Raw genomic sequence first — 17,898 nt, 5'->3', positions numbered from 1 at the left:
TAAATGATTAAATAAATGAAAAAATGTTGGCTGATTTTATGAAGTCCAGAAATGAGCGATGATGAGGTCCCTGCGTCCAAGTGACATATGAGGCAGGATTCGTTGCTGAAAGGCCAGCTATGCTCAGGTGCCGGATCCAGCTGCCATCTTGTCTAAGCAATTTTGTGTGCCACATTTTTTTATACTGAAAAAATGCAATCATTGTGGTTCGCGTGGAGTATACCACTTTTGCTCATTGGGTGTACAATAAACCCTGGGTCCAGCAACCACAAATGTATGCAAACTGCAGGGAAAAGACAGGCCTGCACCGCAGGGTATGGACCTGCCCAAACAATTCACTTAATGCCCAAACGCGGTGCCAACTATTGAGGGGTGACAGGCTGCCCTGTCCAGCTCCGGACTTGAGGCGCATGGAGCCCTCGTGACGTGTGTGCACGGATGCGGCAGCCGCTGGAGTCCCGGACTAAAGACCCCACCTACACATATCCCTCTCCTTCATCTTTCAAAAAAGCTTTTCATTCACTCTGTGGTTTCACTGCGTGCAAAACTTTTCTGGATGAGTTGGCACCGGTTATCATTCTCAAACAGCCCTCAAAAGACATCCAGTACTACTGAGTAATATGGAGCAGAACGCCATTTCGGTATTGTAAGAGTCGAGTCTTGTTTATGACAATCTTTTGTGCCGTCAAATGCTATCGCATAGACTGGCCCCGTAAAACATTTTGTTGACAGGGCACGCACAGGACGGGACAGAACGTCGCGAACACTATCAAGGAGACTGCAGTGTTGAGGAATGTACGACTGCTTTATTGTTAACGTAGTGGCATGCCACTGCCAGAACAACCCAGCTATGGCACTTTCCCTGCTTTTTCAGTCCTCCCCAGCGGGAATAGCGTCTTCAAGGCGCCTGACGAACTTCACTCGAAGCTCGGAAGTAGAGTCGCCTTTCAGCTGGTCGTGGACAAAGCAGGCCACCACTTCCGTCTGGACCTGAAGAGTCGCAAAGAGCATTATATACCAAGTGAACCTGTTTGCCCTCCTTTCCTTCTGGTTTCTTTACTCGTGCACCACATACGCTAGTTACTTCATTCGCCCAAACCATTTCCGGTGGCACGCTAAGTTGCGAAATGGGCCGCTCATGGCGACAGCCATACCTCTGTTTCTTTTTTTCTAGCTTACACAAGCTGTTTTCTGTGACATACGTACCTTGCTATTTTGAATGAGGTTACCAATCGATATACGTTCAACTTTAGTTCAACTAAAACGGCGAACCGGAGATTCTATTACAGTTCCAGTATGGCTCCAGTGCTCAACGCTGCTTGTGATGTCACAGCTACCAATCTGCTGCCAAAACCGAAACTAAGGATACATCTAAATTATATTCAATAAATATCAATCTTAAATTTATACCCAGCAAAGGCAAATTTTAAGTGGTGATCCATGCTTATTAACTCTTTCTATACTGTGCCCATTATTGGTGACCCACATATGTTAAGTGCTATTTCAAGGCTAACCACACGTAGTACACTACAAGTTATGTAGTCTAAGAACTGTACTTTGTTTCGAAGTCGCATGCAATTCCGCTATGAAGCAGTGAATTTTAGTAAGAGATTAAATAGTTAATTGTGCGACTTTCCTTAGTGTCCAGAATGCCTTGTAAATCATTTAAGTTTTAATGATTTTTTTTTTTCAGCCACCACAATATTTTGCCAAGGATAATGTCAGGTAATTTGGTTTTAGCTTTTACATTAAATTTAAAAAACAAAAGGGGGCCCTAAAGATCAACTGCTATTGACCAGGGCATTTTTCTGTGCCTGCTACCACTGTACTACTATAACTTTTCTTCTTTAGCCCCGTAAGGTGTAAAATGAATGTTTGAAGTACCATGGGCACTATATTCTATCAGTCTAGATTATGTGGTCAATATTTGGTAGTGACGTCCCTAAAGATACAGCCATTCTGCCCTAGAAAAGCACCTGGCTGCTAACATGGGATCCTTAATTCTATCACATTAAAAATGCTCCTTTTTCCCATGTTACATAAAGAGCTAATGACTTGCTGACTTGCACTTAGACAAAAAAATATATTAGTTGCGGTTTAGCTCTGGTTAACCCTAGCTGAATTGCGAAAGCAACAGCTGAAGCTTCCCTTGCCTGCTACATTATTCCCCTACGTGCTTGCGTGTCGTAGGGGTAACAAGAATGCGAACGGTTCTGGCAGGCTGATTCTGATATCACCCTCCCGTATGAAAGGAACGACTTGAGTTGGCAGCTCCTGCCTGTAGCATAGGGGTAACGTGAATTCAAATGTCATGAGGGACTACGGACACTTACACGGTGACAAGCAGTTAGACCTGGCATAGTATTGCTTTCACAATAAAAACACGACCAGCGGTTAGACCTGGCGTAGTATTGCTTTCGCAATAAAAATACAGTTCCATGCCTTTGCTTCTTTTATACAATATGCCATACATCACCTGATGTAAACACTGCATGCTGGATAGTTTATGATCTGCATTAGCATGCATGTACACTGGCACCCGGATATTAACAATGCAGTGCGCACACTAAAATACATGCACAAGCTCTATTCATGTAATGTCAGTATCGCGCCACACCTATGTAGTATTCAAAATGACAACAAAATGACACTTGCATCCAGTCATGTACATACCAGAGGAGTAATTCGGCTGTCCAGAAAACCCAGAGCAGCCTGTCTAATAGCAAAATTATGCTATGTGTGCAGCTAACAAAGTCACTGCCGAAAGGTTTGCTTAAGCTCCTGGGTGCTAAGGCAAAAAGCAGGAAGAGGGTATATCGAAGCACAATGGCAATGGTCATCCAGTGAGTTCGTTAATTTCCAAAAAGCCGGGCTTGTTTGGCTTGTGAGATGCCAGTGCCACGATTTCAGTAAAAGTGAGTGAGTGAACAAAATTTTGTATCCAAGTCAGGCCAATTCAGACATGGCTGGTGAGCTGAACATATGCAAGTCAAGTCCTTCGACATCTTCCATAGAATGCAAACCATAAAAAAGAAGGCCATGCGAGCTATCGCTTTCCCCTTCAAATGCAGGGAATAGCGAAGACTTGCAGAAACTTGCAGAACTGACAAAGTGCCTTAGCAAGGGTACGACACCAATGAACAGGTTTCTTTTTCAAACTGTTTTCCAAAGACCTACAGACCTACAGATCTGTAGCAAACTGATATCCTGACCACACGGCTATCTCAATCTCAATTAAACAGAGCAAACACATATTTAAAAAAAGAAAAGCACTTATTCAAGGAAACGGAGTAAAGTGCCACAAGTCCTGCAAGTAGTTTACCACAGCTGACAACTTAAATACATGAGGTGCTACTTGATCAAGCTCAAATGAACAAAAACATGCCTTTAAAAAGCATAAAATATTTTTCTACACTTTCATTTCATGCAGGAAGAACACACAGTGAGCTTCCAGACAAAACTACTGTAAACTCCTGCTGGACTTGCAAAATGTTCCAATAAATCGAAAGTTCCAATTATCGAATGGACTTTAAAAAAGAACAGCCGAAAACAGTTAGCATCACAACTTGTGTTGGGCTTTATGGTGCATAAGCAACTAAGGCTATCATGCACACAGAACAAGGTTAAGATTTATCTGATGAATACCTGCATGACAGGTGTCTGCATCCAAGGTGAAACCCAAACGAGAATGATGGTTTTTCCTTGTTCTTTCAAGCGCCTTGTCTTACGCACACTCTTGAGTACGCTGAATAATCACTCAAAAATCGTAAATGACACTGCCACCCATTTCAGAGTCCAACGCAATAACAATAGCATAAAACGGCCGCATCGAATCACCAGGATGCTGTATTATACTATCCACGCGGTGAAGCGTGCAGTGCTGTGAAACTGCGCGCGACCAGCACAAAGCTTCAGTGTACTGAGGCAGCATGTGGATGAACGCGAGGGATATATGTGAAGGCGTTGGAATAGCATGACTTCAACCGAAAATAAACATAAAAACAGTGATGCACAACGCAGCGTAGTATGAAATGGCACAACTGGCCGATGCGTGCATATGGTCACTGCCATGACATGAAATGAAGCTAAAGAAAACGAAACTATATGACACAGCTTTATTTCGGAAATGGGAAACTTTTCATCATGGCCGTACCTCCCATAATAGGAACGAAGTGTGCATGCATCACTGTTCCATGCAATTCAGGTTCTAGGATCGCTGATTGCATAGGTTGTACTTCAACGCAACCTCCCGTTCGAATTTAAAGAAGCAAACCTTGTCCACGTCTAAATTAAAGAGCGTACGATGCCATAGACTTACATGGGCGTCGGCCGGGACTGCGCTCCTAATTTGAATTATCCAAATTAACGAAATTTTATTGTAATTCATTATTGAAAACCTACTTTTTAAGAGAAATACAAACTGTTCAACTCTTTAGATCAGCAACTTCTCTCACAAACCGTGCTCGTTCATAGTTGCTGTTTGTAAAGTTCAGCGACAAATCTAGCATGTGACAAGCGACACCGTACGACACAAAGCGCCAATGTAACAGTTTACTTAATGGTGATTTTGATTCTTTGTCGCTGTCACCACATGACCACCTAAATCCCTACTGCCAACCACTTTCATCACAGAGCATTGCAGCATATGTCCCTTCCTTCACCACCCATTCAGGGCTACACAATCTAAACAGCATAAAACCCAGGACACAAGGGACACAGACACAGCTTATTTGTTGCAGCTGTGGTGCAGCATCATTCAAGGTGCTACAAGTATCAACGCATTATTTTACAGCATTTATTTTAATTGGCAATACGGTCCACTGAAAAGACTATAAATGACCCGGCCATTTACATAACCCATGACCCGCCGGGGTGGCGCAGTGGTTACGGCGCTCGACTAATGTTCCCAATGATGCGGGGGCAGTTTTCCGATGGAGGTGAAAAGCAAGCCGCCCGTGTGCTGTGCGATGTCAGTGCACGTTCAAGAACCCCAGGTGGTCGAAATTTCCGAAGTCCTCCACTACGGCGTCTCTCATAGCCTGAGTCGCTTTGAGATGTTAAACCTCACAAACCAAACCAAACCATAACCCATGCACAACAGTCAACATAGAACTCATGAAATGTTACATGAACTTCCCTTGAAATAAAATATGCTGTAGCAATGCAAAATAATTATAACCAATTTAGCTTACCTGGCCGAATGAGAAGTATGCATGCTAGCACGCGACATTTCATGTCACTTTCAGTTCAATGCTAGAGTTTCAGGGTCAGGCTTCATTTCACCAGTAGCTCACCATTTCAAGTGCCCCTCGAATCACCCCAGGGATGATGTTGCTGTACTTGAGGTTAGCATGACTCTCCGGCAACTCGACAAATTCCGTGAGTGGGTTGCTTTCGAGTATGAGCGAGAACTCATCCCCTGCTGGGCTCCAGTTTGTGATCGATGGATTAATGCCAAGGTACATCTTAAAGGCCATCTGCATAAAACATCACTGAGATGCAGGAACTGACTGCACACTAGTCACAGTGTAAACAACTGAGATCTCCAGCTTAAAAGCAGCATTACAAAATTATGTCCTTTTCTCAGCCCTAACATTTGTGAATGCAAGTTGCTTAATAAGCATGACAAATTCCATATTTCAGCTTGTTATGTTACTAGTCAATTTGCCGACAAAAGGGACAAAGGCTTTATCTAAACGTTGTAGCAAAATATGTTGCTTAAACCTGTTTAGTGTCATGTGAAGAAACTGGTATTTTAAGAAACCATGCTACTATTTTATATTCTGGACTAGCAAGCATCACACTCATAAACAGAAAGTGCTTGACAGTGAAAACAATGTGCTGCCTATGGCAGCTGCTTCTACTTGCCTAAATAGCAGTGGTGAAGAGCCTCAAGTGGGCAGTGATGCGTTCCATTTCGTTATGTGTAGTATTAAACGCTACCTGTGTGGCCTAGCATGACAGCAGTATACCCTTTGATTTGCAGCAGTGAGTACAGTAAATGCAAAGACAAACGACTGAGCCACATCCAGACACGCACCTGAAGCTTGTCAGCAGTGTCTCTAAAGTCAAAACATCTGCCCACGTTTGTCCGTGCCAGGAAGTCTTCAATCAGCCTAAGTCCTATGTTGTAGCCCCTGTAACCGTGTATAAGCAAGTTATATATTATTCGGGTTTTAAACAGAAGCAGAATGATCACAGAAAAAAAAGAAAAAAAAAGTATCCAGCGCTGATCACCTCACCCACAAGAAACTAAGAGAAAACAGATTACGCAACTGTTGTCTGAATACAAAATGTGCTGAAAACTAGATTGCACAGCATAGTCAATACTGCTGCAATCTTCTGGCTATTACTCACATTCGGTCCAGCTGTTTGTTAACTTCTTCGTCGCTCTCATAATCTTTCATCATTTGAGCCACCAGAGAACCATAGGTGAGAGTGAAGAGTTCGGAGCTCTAAGGTGAGAAATCAGAGAACCAGTTTCGGATTAATGAGGCGACGCTCTGGGCTCACCGCATCAGTTTCTCTTTTGCCAGCAGGCACAACAGAGGAAGGTACGAAAAAAAAGGGCGAAACGGTCTACCGTACCACTTTCTTTGGGTCCGTGCTTCGCACAGCTTGCCGGGACATGGTAAACGATGTAAGCAATGCAAGCTCACAGGTGAACGCTCAGTTGAGACCACCACTTGAGAAAGTGAACATGCGGTGACCACACAGGTGCCGGTGAGGATTTGAAAGTGCCGTCAGTGGAGCGTATATCTGAAGATACGCGACATGTGAAAAGAATAAACAAACAGGCGTTGGAGTTCATAAAACTGTAACGCCCCCAAGAAAAAAACAACACACCCCCATGCTAGTCACTGATCGCTACCCAAAATTCCAATAACTACCCAAGCCACCATAAGCAAGCTTCGTCGCTGTCACGTGGTGCTGTCACTAGCTGCTGAATAAAACAAAACACGGCAATTAATAACAAATAATGTTGCTTACAAACAAGAAAAGCATTTAATGCATTTTAAAACCTCGATGTCACCTTTTCAATAAACGCGATGCGGCGTTAGCGGCGTTGTGGATGGCGCCTTATGGCGCTGTCAGCGTCACAGCCTCATCAACATGGCTGCTTCCATGTGTCGTGTTTGAGGATTGAGAAGTAACCTTTACTACTGTAGTAACAACGCTTAGTAAGATGACAGACTTTCAAGAGGAGCAGAAAAATGAAATAGAAGCATTGGAATCTATCTATCCCAGTGAACTTCAGAGTAAGCACCTCAGATGTATATACTAGTTTTGCTCACCATTTTGTGTGTCTGTGTCCGTGTCTCGTCTGTGCGTGACAAGCACGTAAAGCAGTCGACTGATTTGCTTGGATTGTTTTACTCAATCTGTCACTCTGTTTTACTGCTCTCCACAGTCGTAGAAACAGACCCTTACCATGCCTTCACAATTGACATCAAAGCCGACGCTAGTGATGACCCCGAAGATGAACAAAGTAAGAGACGCATGCATCACATACGGAAACCTGTAATGGATGTTATTATTTTGCCTCATTTTTCGCAATTATTGTTCTAGTGTCGGTGAAACTCAAGTTTACTTACGTGTCTCGGTACCCGGAGGAAGGACCATTGATTGAAGCCGCCGAGTACGAGAACATGGCAGAAGAAGACATCGACGCATTGTTGGCGATTCTTAAGGAGCAGGTAACATGTCATCCAAAGTTTTACCCTTCGCCGAGTCATCCTGTGTCTTATGGTTGCTCATTTCAAACCATGAACCGAGAATACTAGGGCATCTGCTTTATTTTGCTGTCCTTTTTATCTTACCTGCCAAGTCGCATGAATCGAAGTGTCAGCAAAGAGGAGAATTTACATCTTGGAGAAATAGCGCAAGAAAGGCCGGCGATGATGCAAAAGGTCATACGCGAGCGCTTTCTCACAACTGGGTTTTATTGCAAAGGCTAGAGAATATATATATACATTCAGTTCAGTTCAATCGTTCAGTCGTGTCCGACTCTTCGTGACCCTATGGACCATGTCACGCCACGCTTTCCAGTCTCTCACTATCTTCCTAACATCACATAACTTCATCTGCAGTGCTTCGAAGATGCCATCTAACCATCGCGTTCGCTGCCTACCCCTTCTCCGGCGACCCTCAACCTTTCCCAACATCAAATCTTTCTCCAGCGACTCCTCTCTTCTCATCAGATGACCAAAGTAGCTGAGCTTTAACTTTAGAATTTGACCCTCCAATGAGCAGTCAGGGTTTATGGTCGACAATATCGACTGATTTGATTTTCTGGCAGTCCAAGGAACTCTCAAGAGTCTTTGCCAGCACCACAATTCAAACGCGTTAATTCTTCGGCGGTCAGCCTTTTTCACAGTCCAACTCTTGCATCCATACATCACAACTGGAAAGACCATAGCACGAGTTATACGGATCTTGGTTGGCAGACTAATGTCTCTGCTCTTTACTAGGCGGTCAAGGCTAACCATTGTTCTCTTTCCCAGAAGCAGGCGTCTCCTAATTTCATGGCTGCAGTCTCCTTCCGAGGTAATCTTGGAGCCCAAGAACAGAAAATCTGTCACAGCTTCCACTTCTTGTCCATTGATGCTCCAGGACTTGATAGGGCAAGACGCCATGATCTTTGTCTTTTTAATGTTCAGTTTAAGCCCAAACTTCTCACTCTCTTCTTGTACGCGCATCAGAAGTCTCTTGAGTTCCACTTCACTTTCTGCCATTAAAATGGTATCATCCGCATATCTAAGGTTGTTGATACGTTTTCCAGCAATCTTCACTCCAGCTGAAGACTCGTCCAGACCGGCCTTCCTCATGATGCACTCTGCTGGTTGGTTGGTTGGTGGGGTTTAACGTCCCAAAGCAACTCAGGCTATGAGAGACGCCGTAGTGGAGGACTCCGGAAATTTCGACCACCTGGGGTTCTTTAACGTGCACTGACATCGCACAGCACACGGGCGCCTTGCTTTTCGCCTCCATCGAAAAGCTGCCGCCGAGGCATGATGCACTCTGCATATAGGTTAAATAGGCAGGGCGACAGTATGCAGCCTTGCCTCACTCCTTTCTCGATCGGAAACCAATCAGTGAGACCATGCCCAGTTCTGACTGTGGCCTCTTGCCCTTCATACAGGTTCCTGAGGAGACAGATGAGGTAAATTGGAACTCCCATCTCTTGGAGAGCTTGCCACAATCTGCAATAAAGCAGAAGTAGATGGGTTTCTGGAACTCTCTTACTTTTTCCATGATCCAGCGAAGGTTGGAAATTTGGTCTCTAGTTCCTCTGCCCTTGCGAAACCCAGCTTGCACGTCCGGAAGCTCCCTATCCACATACTGCTGCAGCCTACCTTGGAGGATTTTTAACATCACCTTGCTAGCATGCGAAATAAGCGCGATCGTGCGGTAGTTGGAACAATCTTTGGCACTGCCTTTCTTTGGAATGGGGATGTAAACTGACCTCCTCCAATCCTGTGGCCACTGCAGGGTTGTCCAAATCTTCTGACAATGTATGCAGAATGTTAACAGCGTCATGGTTGAGGTTTTGAAGCAACTCAGCTGGAATGCCATCAATTCCGCTAGCTTTGTTCTTAGCAAGGCTGGCTAAGGCCCATTCAACTTCACTCTTCAGGATGCCCGGCTCGAGATCAGTAATGACAACCGTCTTATGTTGGGTTTGCACATTCGGGTCCTTCTTGTACAGTTCTTCTATGTATTCCTGCCACCTCTTCTTTATCTCTGAGGCTTCAGTGAGGTCCTTGCCTCGTTTGTCCTTTATCACGCCCAGCTTAGCACAGAAGCTTCCTTTGATATCTTTGATTGTCTTGTGTTCCTTAATTGGTTGTTGTCCTCAACTGCTTGGCACTGTATGTTCAGGAAGGCATTCTTATCTCTCCTTGCTATTTTCTGAAAATCCACATTGAGAACCTTGTATCTTTCTCTTTCCCCCATAACTTTTGCCATCCTCCTTTCCTCAGCTATTTGCAAAGCCTCTTCAGATAACCAGTTTGCTTTCTTGCATTTCTTTTGCTTTGGAACTACCTTAGCAGCAACTTCTTGTATTATATCACGAACATCAGTCCACAACTCTTCGGGCTCTTTGTCTTCTAGATCCAATTCTTCAAATCGATTCCTCACTTCCACAGCATATTCTAATGGAATTTGATCCAGATCATACCTGAAAGGCCTTCTAGTTTTCTGCGTTTTCCTCAATCGAAGCTTAATATTGGCAACAAGAAGCTGATGATCGGTGCCACAATCGGCCCCAGGCCTTGTTTTTACTGCTTGTATAGCGCTTCTCCATCTCTGCCGGCAAAGAATATAATCGATCTGATTCCTGTACAAACCGTCCGGTGAAGTCCATGTGTACAGGCGCCTCTTGTGTTGTTGAAAATGAGTATTCGCTATGGTCAGGTTGTTTTCTTGACAAAACTCTACTAGCCTCTGCCCAGCTTCATGTGGCTCGCCAAGACCGAACTTGCCTATAATTCCGGATATTTCTTCACTCCAGACCTTAGCGTTCCAGTCTCCTATGAGAAAAACGACGTCTGATGATGGGGTGCGGTCTAAAAGGCATTGTAGGTCCGCATAAAATCTCTCAACGTCAGCTTCTTCAGCAGTAGTGGTCGGTGCATAGACTTGGATAACTGTTATGTTGAAAGGGTGACCTTGGATCCGAAGTGAAATCATTCGGTCGTTTTTGGGGTTGTACCCTAGCACTGCCTTGCCCATTCTTCTGTTTACTATGAGAGCGACCCCATTCCTTCTCTTGGATTCGTGCCCACAATAAAAGACATAATGGTCGCCGGAGTTAAATTCTCCCATTCCGGTCCACTTGAGCTCGCTGATACCCAAGATATCAATGTTTAATCTGTCCATTTCTTGCTTGATGGCATCCAGTTTACCTTGCGTGATAGATCTTACATTCCATGTTGCTATGTGATATATCTCCTTGCAACATCGGACTTTCCGGTCGCTTCCCGACACATCCACAACTGAGCATCCTTTTGGCTTTAGCCCAGCCGCTTCATTCGTCCTGGAGCTACTAGGAATCGCCCTTTGTTCATCCCCAGTAACATGTGGGACGCCTTCCAACCTGGGGGACTCATCTTCCGGCGCCATATCATTAATGGTACTTTGACTGGCCATAGGTTTTTTTGGCAGGAAATACTGGAGTGGGTTGCCATTACCTTCTCCAGTGAATCACATTTTGTCAGAACTCTCTGCCGTGACCTGTCTATCTTGGGTGACCCTACACAGCAGAGCTCACGACTTCATCGAGTTTCGCAAGCCCCTCCACCATGACAAGGCAGTGATCCATGAAGGGGATATATATATATAGTGTGTGTGTGTGCGTGTGCGTGTAGTATGGGATAAGGCAACAAAGGGAAAAAAATTGCAGTTACAAACGAGTGCGGAAAAGCAGTCTGAAAGAAAACACAACACACGTGCTCAGAAGCATTACTAGAGAACTGACTCGGGGTAAGCAAGTTCATTCTTTAAGGTAATAGATGTGTTGGCGTACACAGTTGTCCCCTCCTTTTACTTCGTCGTCTTTATTTATTTTTACTTTTTTTAGCTAATTTGAAGAGCACTGATGACATGTCTTTTCGGGTTTCACAAACTCTATACGCAGCTACATGCGGGCTACCTCTGAAGCAATGCTAGATTTAAATGCTCATAATCCTGCATCCATTTTTGGCTGCTGGTCTGAAGGCCCGCGGTATCAAATCTCGGCTTTAGTAGTCGCATTTTGATACAGGTGAAACGCGAAAATGCTCATGTGCTATGCATCATCAGTGCATGGTAAAGAAACCCAGATGGACTAAATAAACCTGGGGTGGAATATGTTGTATAACAATTTAGTGTCATCTCTCTCTCTGTCATTAGCTGGCTGGAATTTGAATATGCGCAAAATGTGGTTGCGCTGCATGACGTCATGCATCACAAGACAGTAAAAAAAAAAATGGCTATGTCAGAATGACGTTTATGCACTGATTATATGATAATGACATGCGCTTTTTCATTGGAATTGTTTCAAGTAGTTCCATGCGTGTAGAATAAAAAATGGCAGTCTTTGCAGTCGCTCTTGCGAGGTGGCAACGCACCTGTCTTCATGAGTGCTAAGACGCATTCAGCATGCCGAACAAATGGCTCAGATGCCACTTTTGACTTGGGGATGGGAACTGTGTGGTAGCTGTGTGACGAAGTAGCTGAAGAACTTGGTGGCTTGTATGAAAACTCGCTGACGGTAAAGCAGAAAGTATCATGCATAGAGTTTTGTCGCAACTGTAAGGTTCCTTTCATCAATCGCCAGCAAGAGAGCAAATGGACTTATGCAGCCTTCCGCAAGTGGCTGTGCTTGGCGTGGTGTGAAGACAATCGTCAGTGTTAGCTTGCAGAAGTGGGTCCACTTCCCTAGGATGCCAAAGGAAAAAGCTCTGAAGGAAGGCTTTCTCTGACATGGCAGCATCCCCAGCATCATAGTGTGCATGGAAGGCGCCGTGATCGCTGCATCAAGGTGCTGTTCACGCATTGGTTCTGTCTGCTTCTGCATCCTTGCAGCAGAGCCCGAAGAAGGCAGAACTTGCTGCAGGAAGGCAGAACTTTTGTGTCGCAAAAACTACTATCTGTTAAGACGTTAGCTGAAAACATACCGTTCTGTGTCATCTCTAAATGCGTGCACAATTTAGCTTAACAGCTGGTTTTTCTCGCAATGCCTACCCACAAGCTTGCAAAACTCGCATGCAGATCCTCACCATCTATGTACGACAGCTGGGCTTCGTGCTCAATGCCTTCATCTGATGGTGTTGAACAACTTCCAGACTGATTGCAATTCGCAAGGTTCTTCGCAGACATGGAAACTTAAACAATATTGACCGCAATTAATTGCAGTCATAAAAACATAAAATTAGTAAATGCCTCAGAGGCATCAACTGATTTCTGTACTGCAGTGGTTGTTTTGGCTTGGGAAACGAATTAACTCCAAAATGTGGTGTTGGTGGCTGTAAGTGCAGCTACGACTGCAGCTACAATCTTTTGCATATAGTGTGAGCTCCTTTATTAGACAAATGTCAACATCTAATATTTGATACCCTGTTGATACCAACACTTTACAAGATGAACTTTTTCAAAAAGAAGCTTATTATGTGGGTGCTTGTTGAGAAAAAAATTGGTCGTGTCTTTTACTATCTCATTGGCTTTCTTCCTAAAATTATGTTGGCGTCATTGTGGCGTTCACGTTGCAGTCGCCTCATACGCCATTTTGACATTATCACCGATGGCATGGAATTGATATTGGCATCGTTATTATTCCACCCCTGGAGTCTTCTGCTACAACGTTCCTCACAGCTTTTATGTTGCTTTGGCACATTCAAAATGACGTAATTTGTAATTTAAATATATTCAAAATTGTGAACTTGTTTTAGCGCTTTTGCTGCCACTCCCAAAATAACTCATGACACCCCGCGTGCACATCTCTAGCTTTTTATTCTCTCTCTCACTCCCAATACTACTCATATAAAAGAAAATATTGCGGGCATGTCAACAGTCTATGAAGAGGGGACAGAAACATCATCATGTAAAACTTGTAGGGTGGGTTTTAAACAACAGATAATGGAGATATTTCTTTATCTACATCATCATTATTACCATCAGCGCGTTGCTTCGTCGCCGTCTCAGCAGCACAGCAAGAATGAGCATGCCACTTGTGTCCGCGCTTTGACAGCCAAATAAACTCGATACCTGTTGATGAATTCTATTTAAACTAAAGTGACAACGATTAAGCAGTTCAGTTAAGTGGCTTTCCAGCGAGCAGCGAGGATGAGCCCCTGCCGCCTAAGAATCTGGGCAGGAAAAGGAAATCCAGCAAGTGGAATAAAAAATGCTCATATGCCTAAACACGTCATTGTCACTATAAAAAATGTTAGTGCAGCAAGTGGTTAAGAGGTAGACCTTGCCAACTTACTGATTGGTTGTGTGACCTGTCACTGTGGGCAATGAAAAAGCTTTGCAAGGTATTTGTGCCCTACTCTGCTGTTGGGTGAAAGTGAGCTCTGAAATCACAATGTATTGCCACTGCAAAACGCTAGCATGGTATTTAAAAATACCATGCTAGCGGCATTTACTTGAACTCTTTAATGCGTGGAGCATTTGCTGGTGATCTGTGCCTGACAATGGTTGCCTTTTCCTGCAGGTTCAAGAAAACCTAGGTATGGTCATGATCTTCACATTGGTTTCTGCTGCAACTGAATGGCTGAATCAGCACACAGAGTCCGTCAAATTCAACAAGACTGAAGCGAAGAGGATACAGAAAGAAAAGGAGGAGGAGGCAGAAAGGGTAATGCAAACTTGGCCTTTCCTGCTCTGAAATCGATAACTGGATATAGCTCAAGTTACAGCAGCAAATACCTGTGAAAGGAGACAATCTAGCCAGTTGAATCGATCAGTTGTCATCGCGTCAAGGATCATCCAGTTAATATCCATTACGGTGGTGTGCTGCAATGGTTAGCGCGCTCAACTGCCCAAGGATGCGGAACTGAATCCCAGCTGCGACGGCCACTTTTCGATGGAGGCTAAAAGCAAGCATCCATGTGCTGTGAAAGAACCAAGGTGGTTGAAATTTGCAGAGCCCTCCCCTGCAGCATCTCTCATAGCCCGAGTCGCTTTGGGACGTTAAACCCCAAAAACCAAACTAAACTATCCAGTTAATTCCTTTGCACATGCTAGCTCCATGATGTCACTCTCACAGGTGCAATGGGATTAATCTCAATGCCAAGTCTACCTGATGCCAGTGGCTACAAAACCTCCTTTGAGGTGCATTCATCCTTCTGTTCTTGAGTTGTATCCGACTATAGCATGCATGCTTTTCTCAACAGCTTTTTCAACCGTTAGCTAAGCATAGTCATCACGCAGTGCGTATACATGATAGCTGTGACTTGACCTCTGACCCTTTAACCTCGACTGTTAAGTGAAATCACCTTGCGACATTATCGTCAATGCAGAGGCAACGGCAAGTCCTGTAGTATGACAATGCATTATCACACGGGCTATCTTAGTAAAAGCAGAGATTTAATTGGATACAATTGTATGTCTCATTCCAACCAACTACATAAAGGTAGGTTACAGAACAGTAAAACCAGTTCAACACTGCTTTCACACTGTATTAGAATTAGCCAAAATTCTTTGTATATTTTTGCTTGCTGATGTCATAAATTACATTTTGCATACAGGTGCTTTACATCCGTTGACTGCAAGCATTGTGATGCTCAATTCGATCTCCACTTGTCTCGGCACGATGTTTAAGCATTTGAGCAAAAATAGACACTATTTGAATCCTGCCCAGCACTGCTGTATGACGCATATGCAGATTGATGAATGGATCTTAGACTGCATATGAATTCTATGCTTTTCTTTTTGCAGATAACATTGCGAGACTTTGTGCATTGCTTAAAAGGAAATAATTGTTTAACCTGTAGGATTTCAATTTTTTCTGCATTCATTTCATTTTTGTGGCAGCTCTGCAACAGTTATACTGTCTTCTACTGCATGCTGCAGGTTAAATTCGAAGGTACCAGGGTTACTGTGGAGTCCTTCCTTGCATGGAAGACAAAATTTGATGCAGAGATGGAGGAAATTAGGAACAAGGACAAGGCATTGATTGCATCAGGAAAGTTGACAGGCAGGGAGCTGTTTGAAAAGGACCAGAACCTTGTTGACTCAGATCTCCAGTTCATGCAAGATGGTAAGTGGTTCTGACAACACATGCATTAATTGGAAAGTGCATGCAACATCAATTTTGGTGGAGGTAGTTTTTAGCGCTTGGTGGTATGCAGCTCCATACAGCAGAGCAAACTGAAAGTCTTTTCATTAATATTGGAAGTGCGTCACATTTTCCTCTGGTTTGCAAACTTGACAGACATTGCATTTCTAACATACTGAAAGTTAATAATTGGTAAAAGGTAGACATTTTGGTTGTTGCATCACTTTGATATGACTGGTACGTATTCCTCTTTCATTGGAAGCTGTAGTAATAGCGGAAATTTGTACACTAACTAGAAGCTCATTCATAAAGAATGCACTAGCATTCACTGCACTAGCATCGAGCACCAAGGGTTCATAGGTGCAGTGCAAAACAAGTCGGAGGACAAGACTAAGTGTCATTTATCTGTTAACAAACTTTGTCACCTATATTATTTCAGGAGAAGAAGATGTCAAAGTGGATGAATCACTTTTTCAAGAACTGGAGGATTTGGACCTGGAGGAACTTGATGAGCTTGATGATATAAAAGCATGACAATAGGAACAAGCTTGTTGAAATTTTTCTTAACTGTGTTTTTTTTTTCTAATTCTGACAATAAATATTTTCTAGGGCACAGAAGCCTTGTACATCTGCCAAATGATTCAGCATTTTACAGTAGTACCAGTGTGTGTGCTGGCACATCCAACAATACTTTTCTGACTTTGCAATGCATTCCCCATAAATTTGCAATGTACCCTCCTAAACTCCCCTACTTCCAGTTCCTGATTAAAATTATAAACTAACCCTTTGCCAGATTATGTGTGTTTAACTCCATCTTATGATTTCACCTTACATTGCACCCCTAGAGTTGAATGGTAGGACATGCCAGCGAAATTCTGCAAATATTGCGGGACATTTTCATTCTCAATGGCACTGCACAGAACTTACAAGAGGTGTTATTGCTGACGTAAGTGCCCACACACATTTACTGCTTGTCTATCTCTCCATCACATAAGCGATCAGATGCAGCTCCGAAGCAAATGTACTGGTCAAGAAGAAACACAGCCAAGATTCGCTCCGCGGGCGGCTGTAGAAAAAAATATTATGGCCGATTTGCATAGTTAATCAAATGCGAAGTAGGGTGCGTAGCACTGCTTAGGCGCGGAGGTGAGCACAAGCTGCTTCAAGACGCGGCGAGCGACTCGGAGCCGAGGTCCAGGGAGCACGGCGTGTGCACGTCTGCTGTCCGTGAAGGCTCAGGAGTGACAGATGCGAGGGGAAAGATGCCGAAGTTGAGAACGCGCGAGCGACACACGACTGCTCACTCCGGAGTAACACACGCTTGTGCAACGCTGCTCAGTGGCGGAAATTAGACTCCTCTTTTATTAAAGTGGCTGTAATTTCCAACTTTCTATCCTTGTGTTTATCCCTCTCTTTGTCGGCGGATTCTGCATTAGTGAAAACCTTTCTCTCCCTGATCCCTAGACATTTAAAAATTGGACATATGGTATGGGTACCAGGCCACAGCAATGAGACTTTAAATGAATATGCCGATAGTTTGGCAAAAGAATCCCTCAATGGCCCCCTATCCTTCCGGCGACAGCGTACATCACCGCAGCGGGGTTTTGGAGAAACGTTCTATTAAATATGAAAAATGTACATCTTTTAAGATCTGATGACTACCTGCATCTAAATTATTCTTGGAATAGAAAATTGTCATTCACGGCAACTTGAGATTTCTCAAACAAGGCTGCGATGCCGTATCCCACCTTTAAATTTCTATCTTTACAGGTCTGGTTTGGCAATTTCTCCAGTCTGAGCATTTTGCGGTGAACAGGAATCATTAGATCACTTTTTAATGTTTTGCCGCCGCTTCACTACGTTGAGAAGACAGTTGATGGAAAGGCCATTGCAATAGCTTGGCCTCAGTTTAAGTAGCCCGATATTATCATTTGGAGCCACCATCCTTGGGCGCAGTCACAGGTCTGTTTTCACTGCCATGCAAGATTTTTTTACTGGAATCAAATCGTTTGCCTTGCTAAATATTTAAACGTCACTTGTTCTACAATTGCAGTGTCAATCTCCCGTGTGTGTTACCACTTTTCATTTTATATTTCACTTATTTTCCGTTTTGTTTCCTTTCCTCTACCCCT

At 43.7% G+C, this 17,898-nt stretch overlaps 2 protein-coding genes across 2 annotated transcripts; one reads left to right on the top strand and one right to left on the bottom strand.

The window, feature by feature from the left end:
* Nucleotides 1-786: 786 nt before the first annotated feature.
* Bet3 (blocked early in transport 3) lies at nt 787-6,929 on the bottom strand. The gene is made up of 5 exons (XM_084587524.1): nt 6,589-6,929; nt 6,358-6,455; nt 6,041-6,137; nt 5,295-5,477; nt 787-990 (listed from the first exon to the last, which is right to left on the bottom strand). The coding sequence occupies exons 1-5, from the start codon at nt 6,628-6,630 to the stop codon at nt 871-873; spliced, it is 540 nt and encodes a 179-aa protein (XP_084443650.1). The 5' UTR covers nt 6,631-6,929; the 3' UTR covers nt 787-870.
* A 149-nt stretch (nt 6,930-7,078) lies between these two features.
* Nucleotides 7,079-16,554, top strand: LOC146207452 (RWD domain-containing protein 1). Its single transcript, XM_084587520.1, has 6 exons — nt 7,079-7,259; nt 7,412-7,489; nt 7,570-7,697; nt 14,201-14,344; nt 15,562-15,748; nt 16,206-16,554. The coding sequence occupies exons 1-6, from the start codon at nt 7,187-7,189 to the stop codon at nt 16,298-16,300; spliced, it is 705 nt and encodes a 234-aa protein (XP_084443646.1). The 5' UTR covers nt 7,079-7,186; the 3' UTR covers nt 16,301-16,554.
* Nucleotides 16,555-17,898: the final 1,344 nt, after the last annotated feature.

The sequence above is a fragment of the Amblyomma maculatum genome, chromosome 1 (genome assembly GCF_055883805.1).
Source record: "Amblyomma maculatum isolate TAMU_Amacu chromosome 1, ASM5588380v1, whole genome shotgun sequence".
Taxonomy (NCBI): Eukaryota; Metazoa; Arthropoda; class Arachnida; order Ixodida; family Ixodidae; genus Amblyomma; species Amblyomma maculatum.
Note: the sequence above shows the minus strand (reverse complement) of the source record. Positions and strands in the feature narration are given on the sequence as shown.

Excerpts from the sequence above, each read along its gene's own strand:
- Bet3 (XM_084587524.1), bottom strand. The coding sequence starts at position 6,630 with ATGTCCCGGCAAGCTGTGCGAAGCACGGACCCAAAGAAAGTG. Across the intron at positions 5,478-6,040 it reads ACACTGCTGACAAGCTTCAG|ATGGCCTTTAAGATGTACCT; the intron begins GTGCGTGTCTGG and ends TGTTTTATGCAG. Across the intron at positions 991-5,294 it reads TTCGAGGGGCACTTGAAATG|GTCCAGACGGAAGTGGTGGC; the intron begins GTGAGCTACTGG and ends GCGACTCTTCAG.
- LOC146207452 (XM_084587520.1), top strand. The coding sequence starts at position 7,187 with ATGACAGACTTTCAAGAGGAGCAGAAAAATGAAATAGAAGCATTGGAA. Across the intron at positions 7,260-7,411 it reads CTATCCCAGTGAACTTCAGA|TCGTAGAAACAGACCCTTAC; the intron begins GTAAGCACCTCA and ends TGCTCTCCACAG. Across the intron at positions 15,749-16,205 it reads TCTCCAGTTCATGCAAGATG|GAGAAGAAGATGTCAAAGTG; the intron begins GTAAGTGGTTCT and ends ATATTATTTCAG.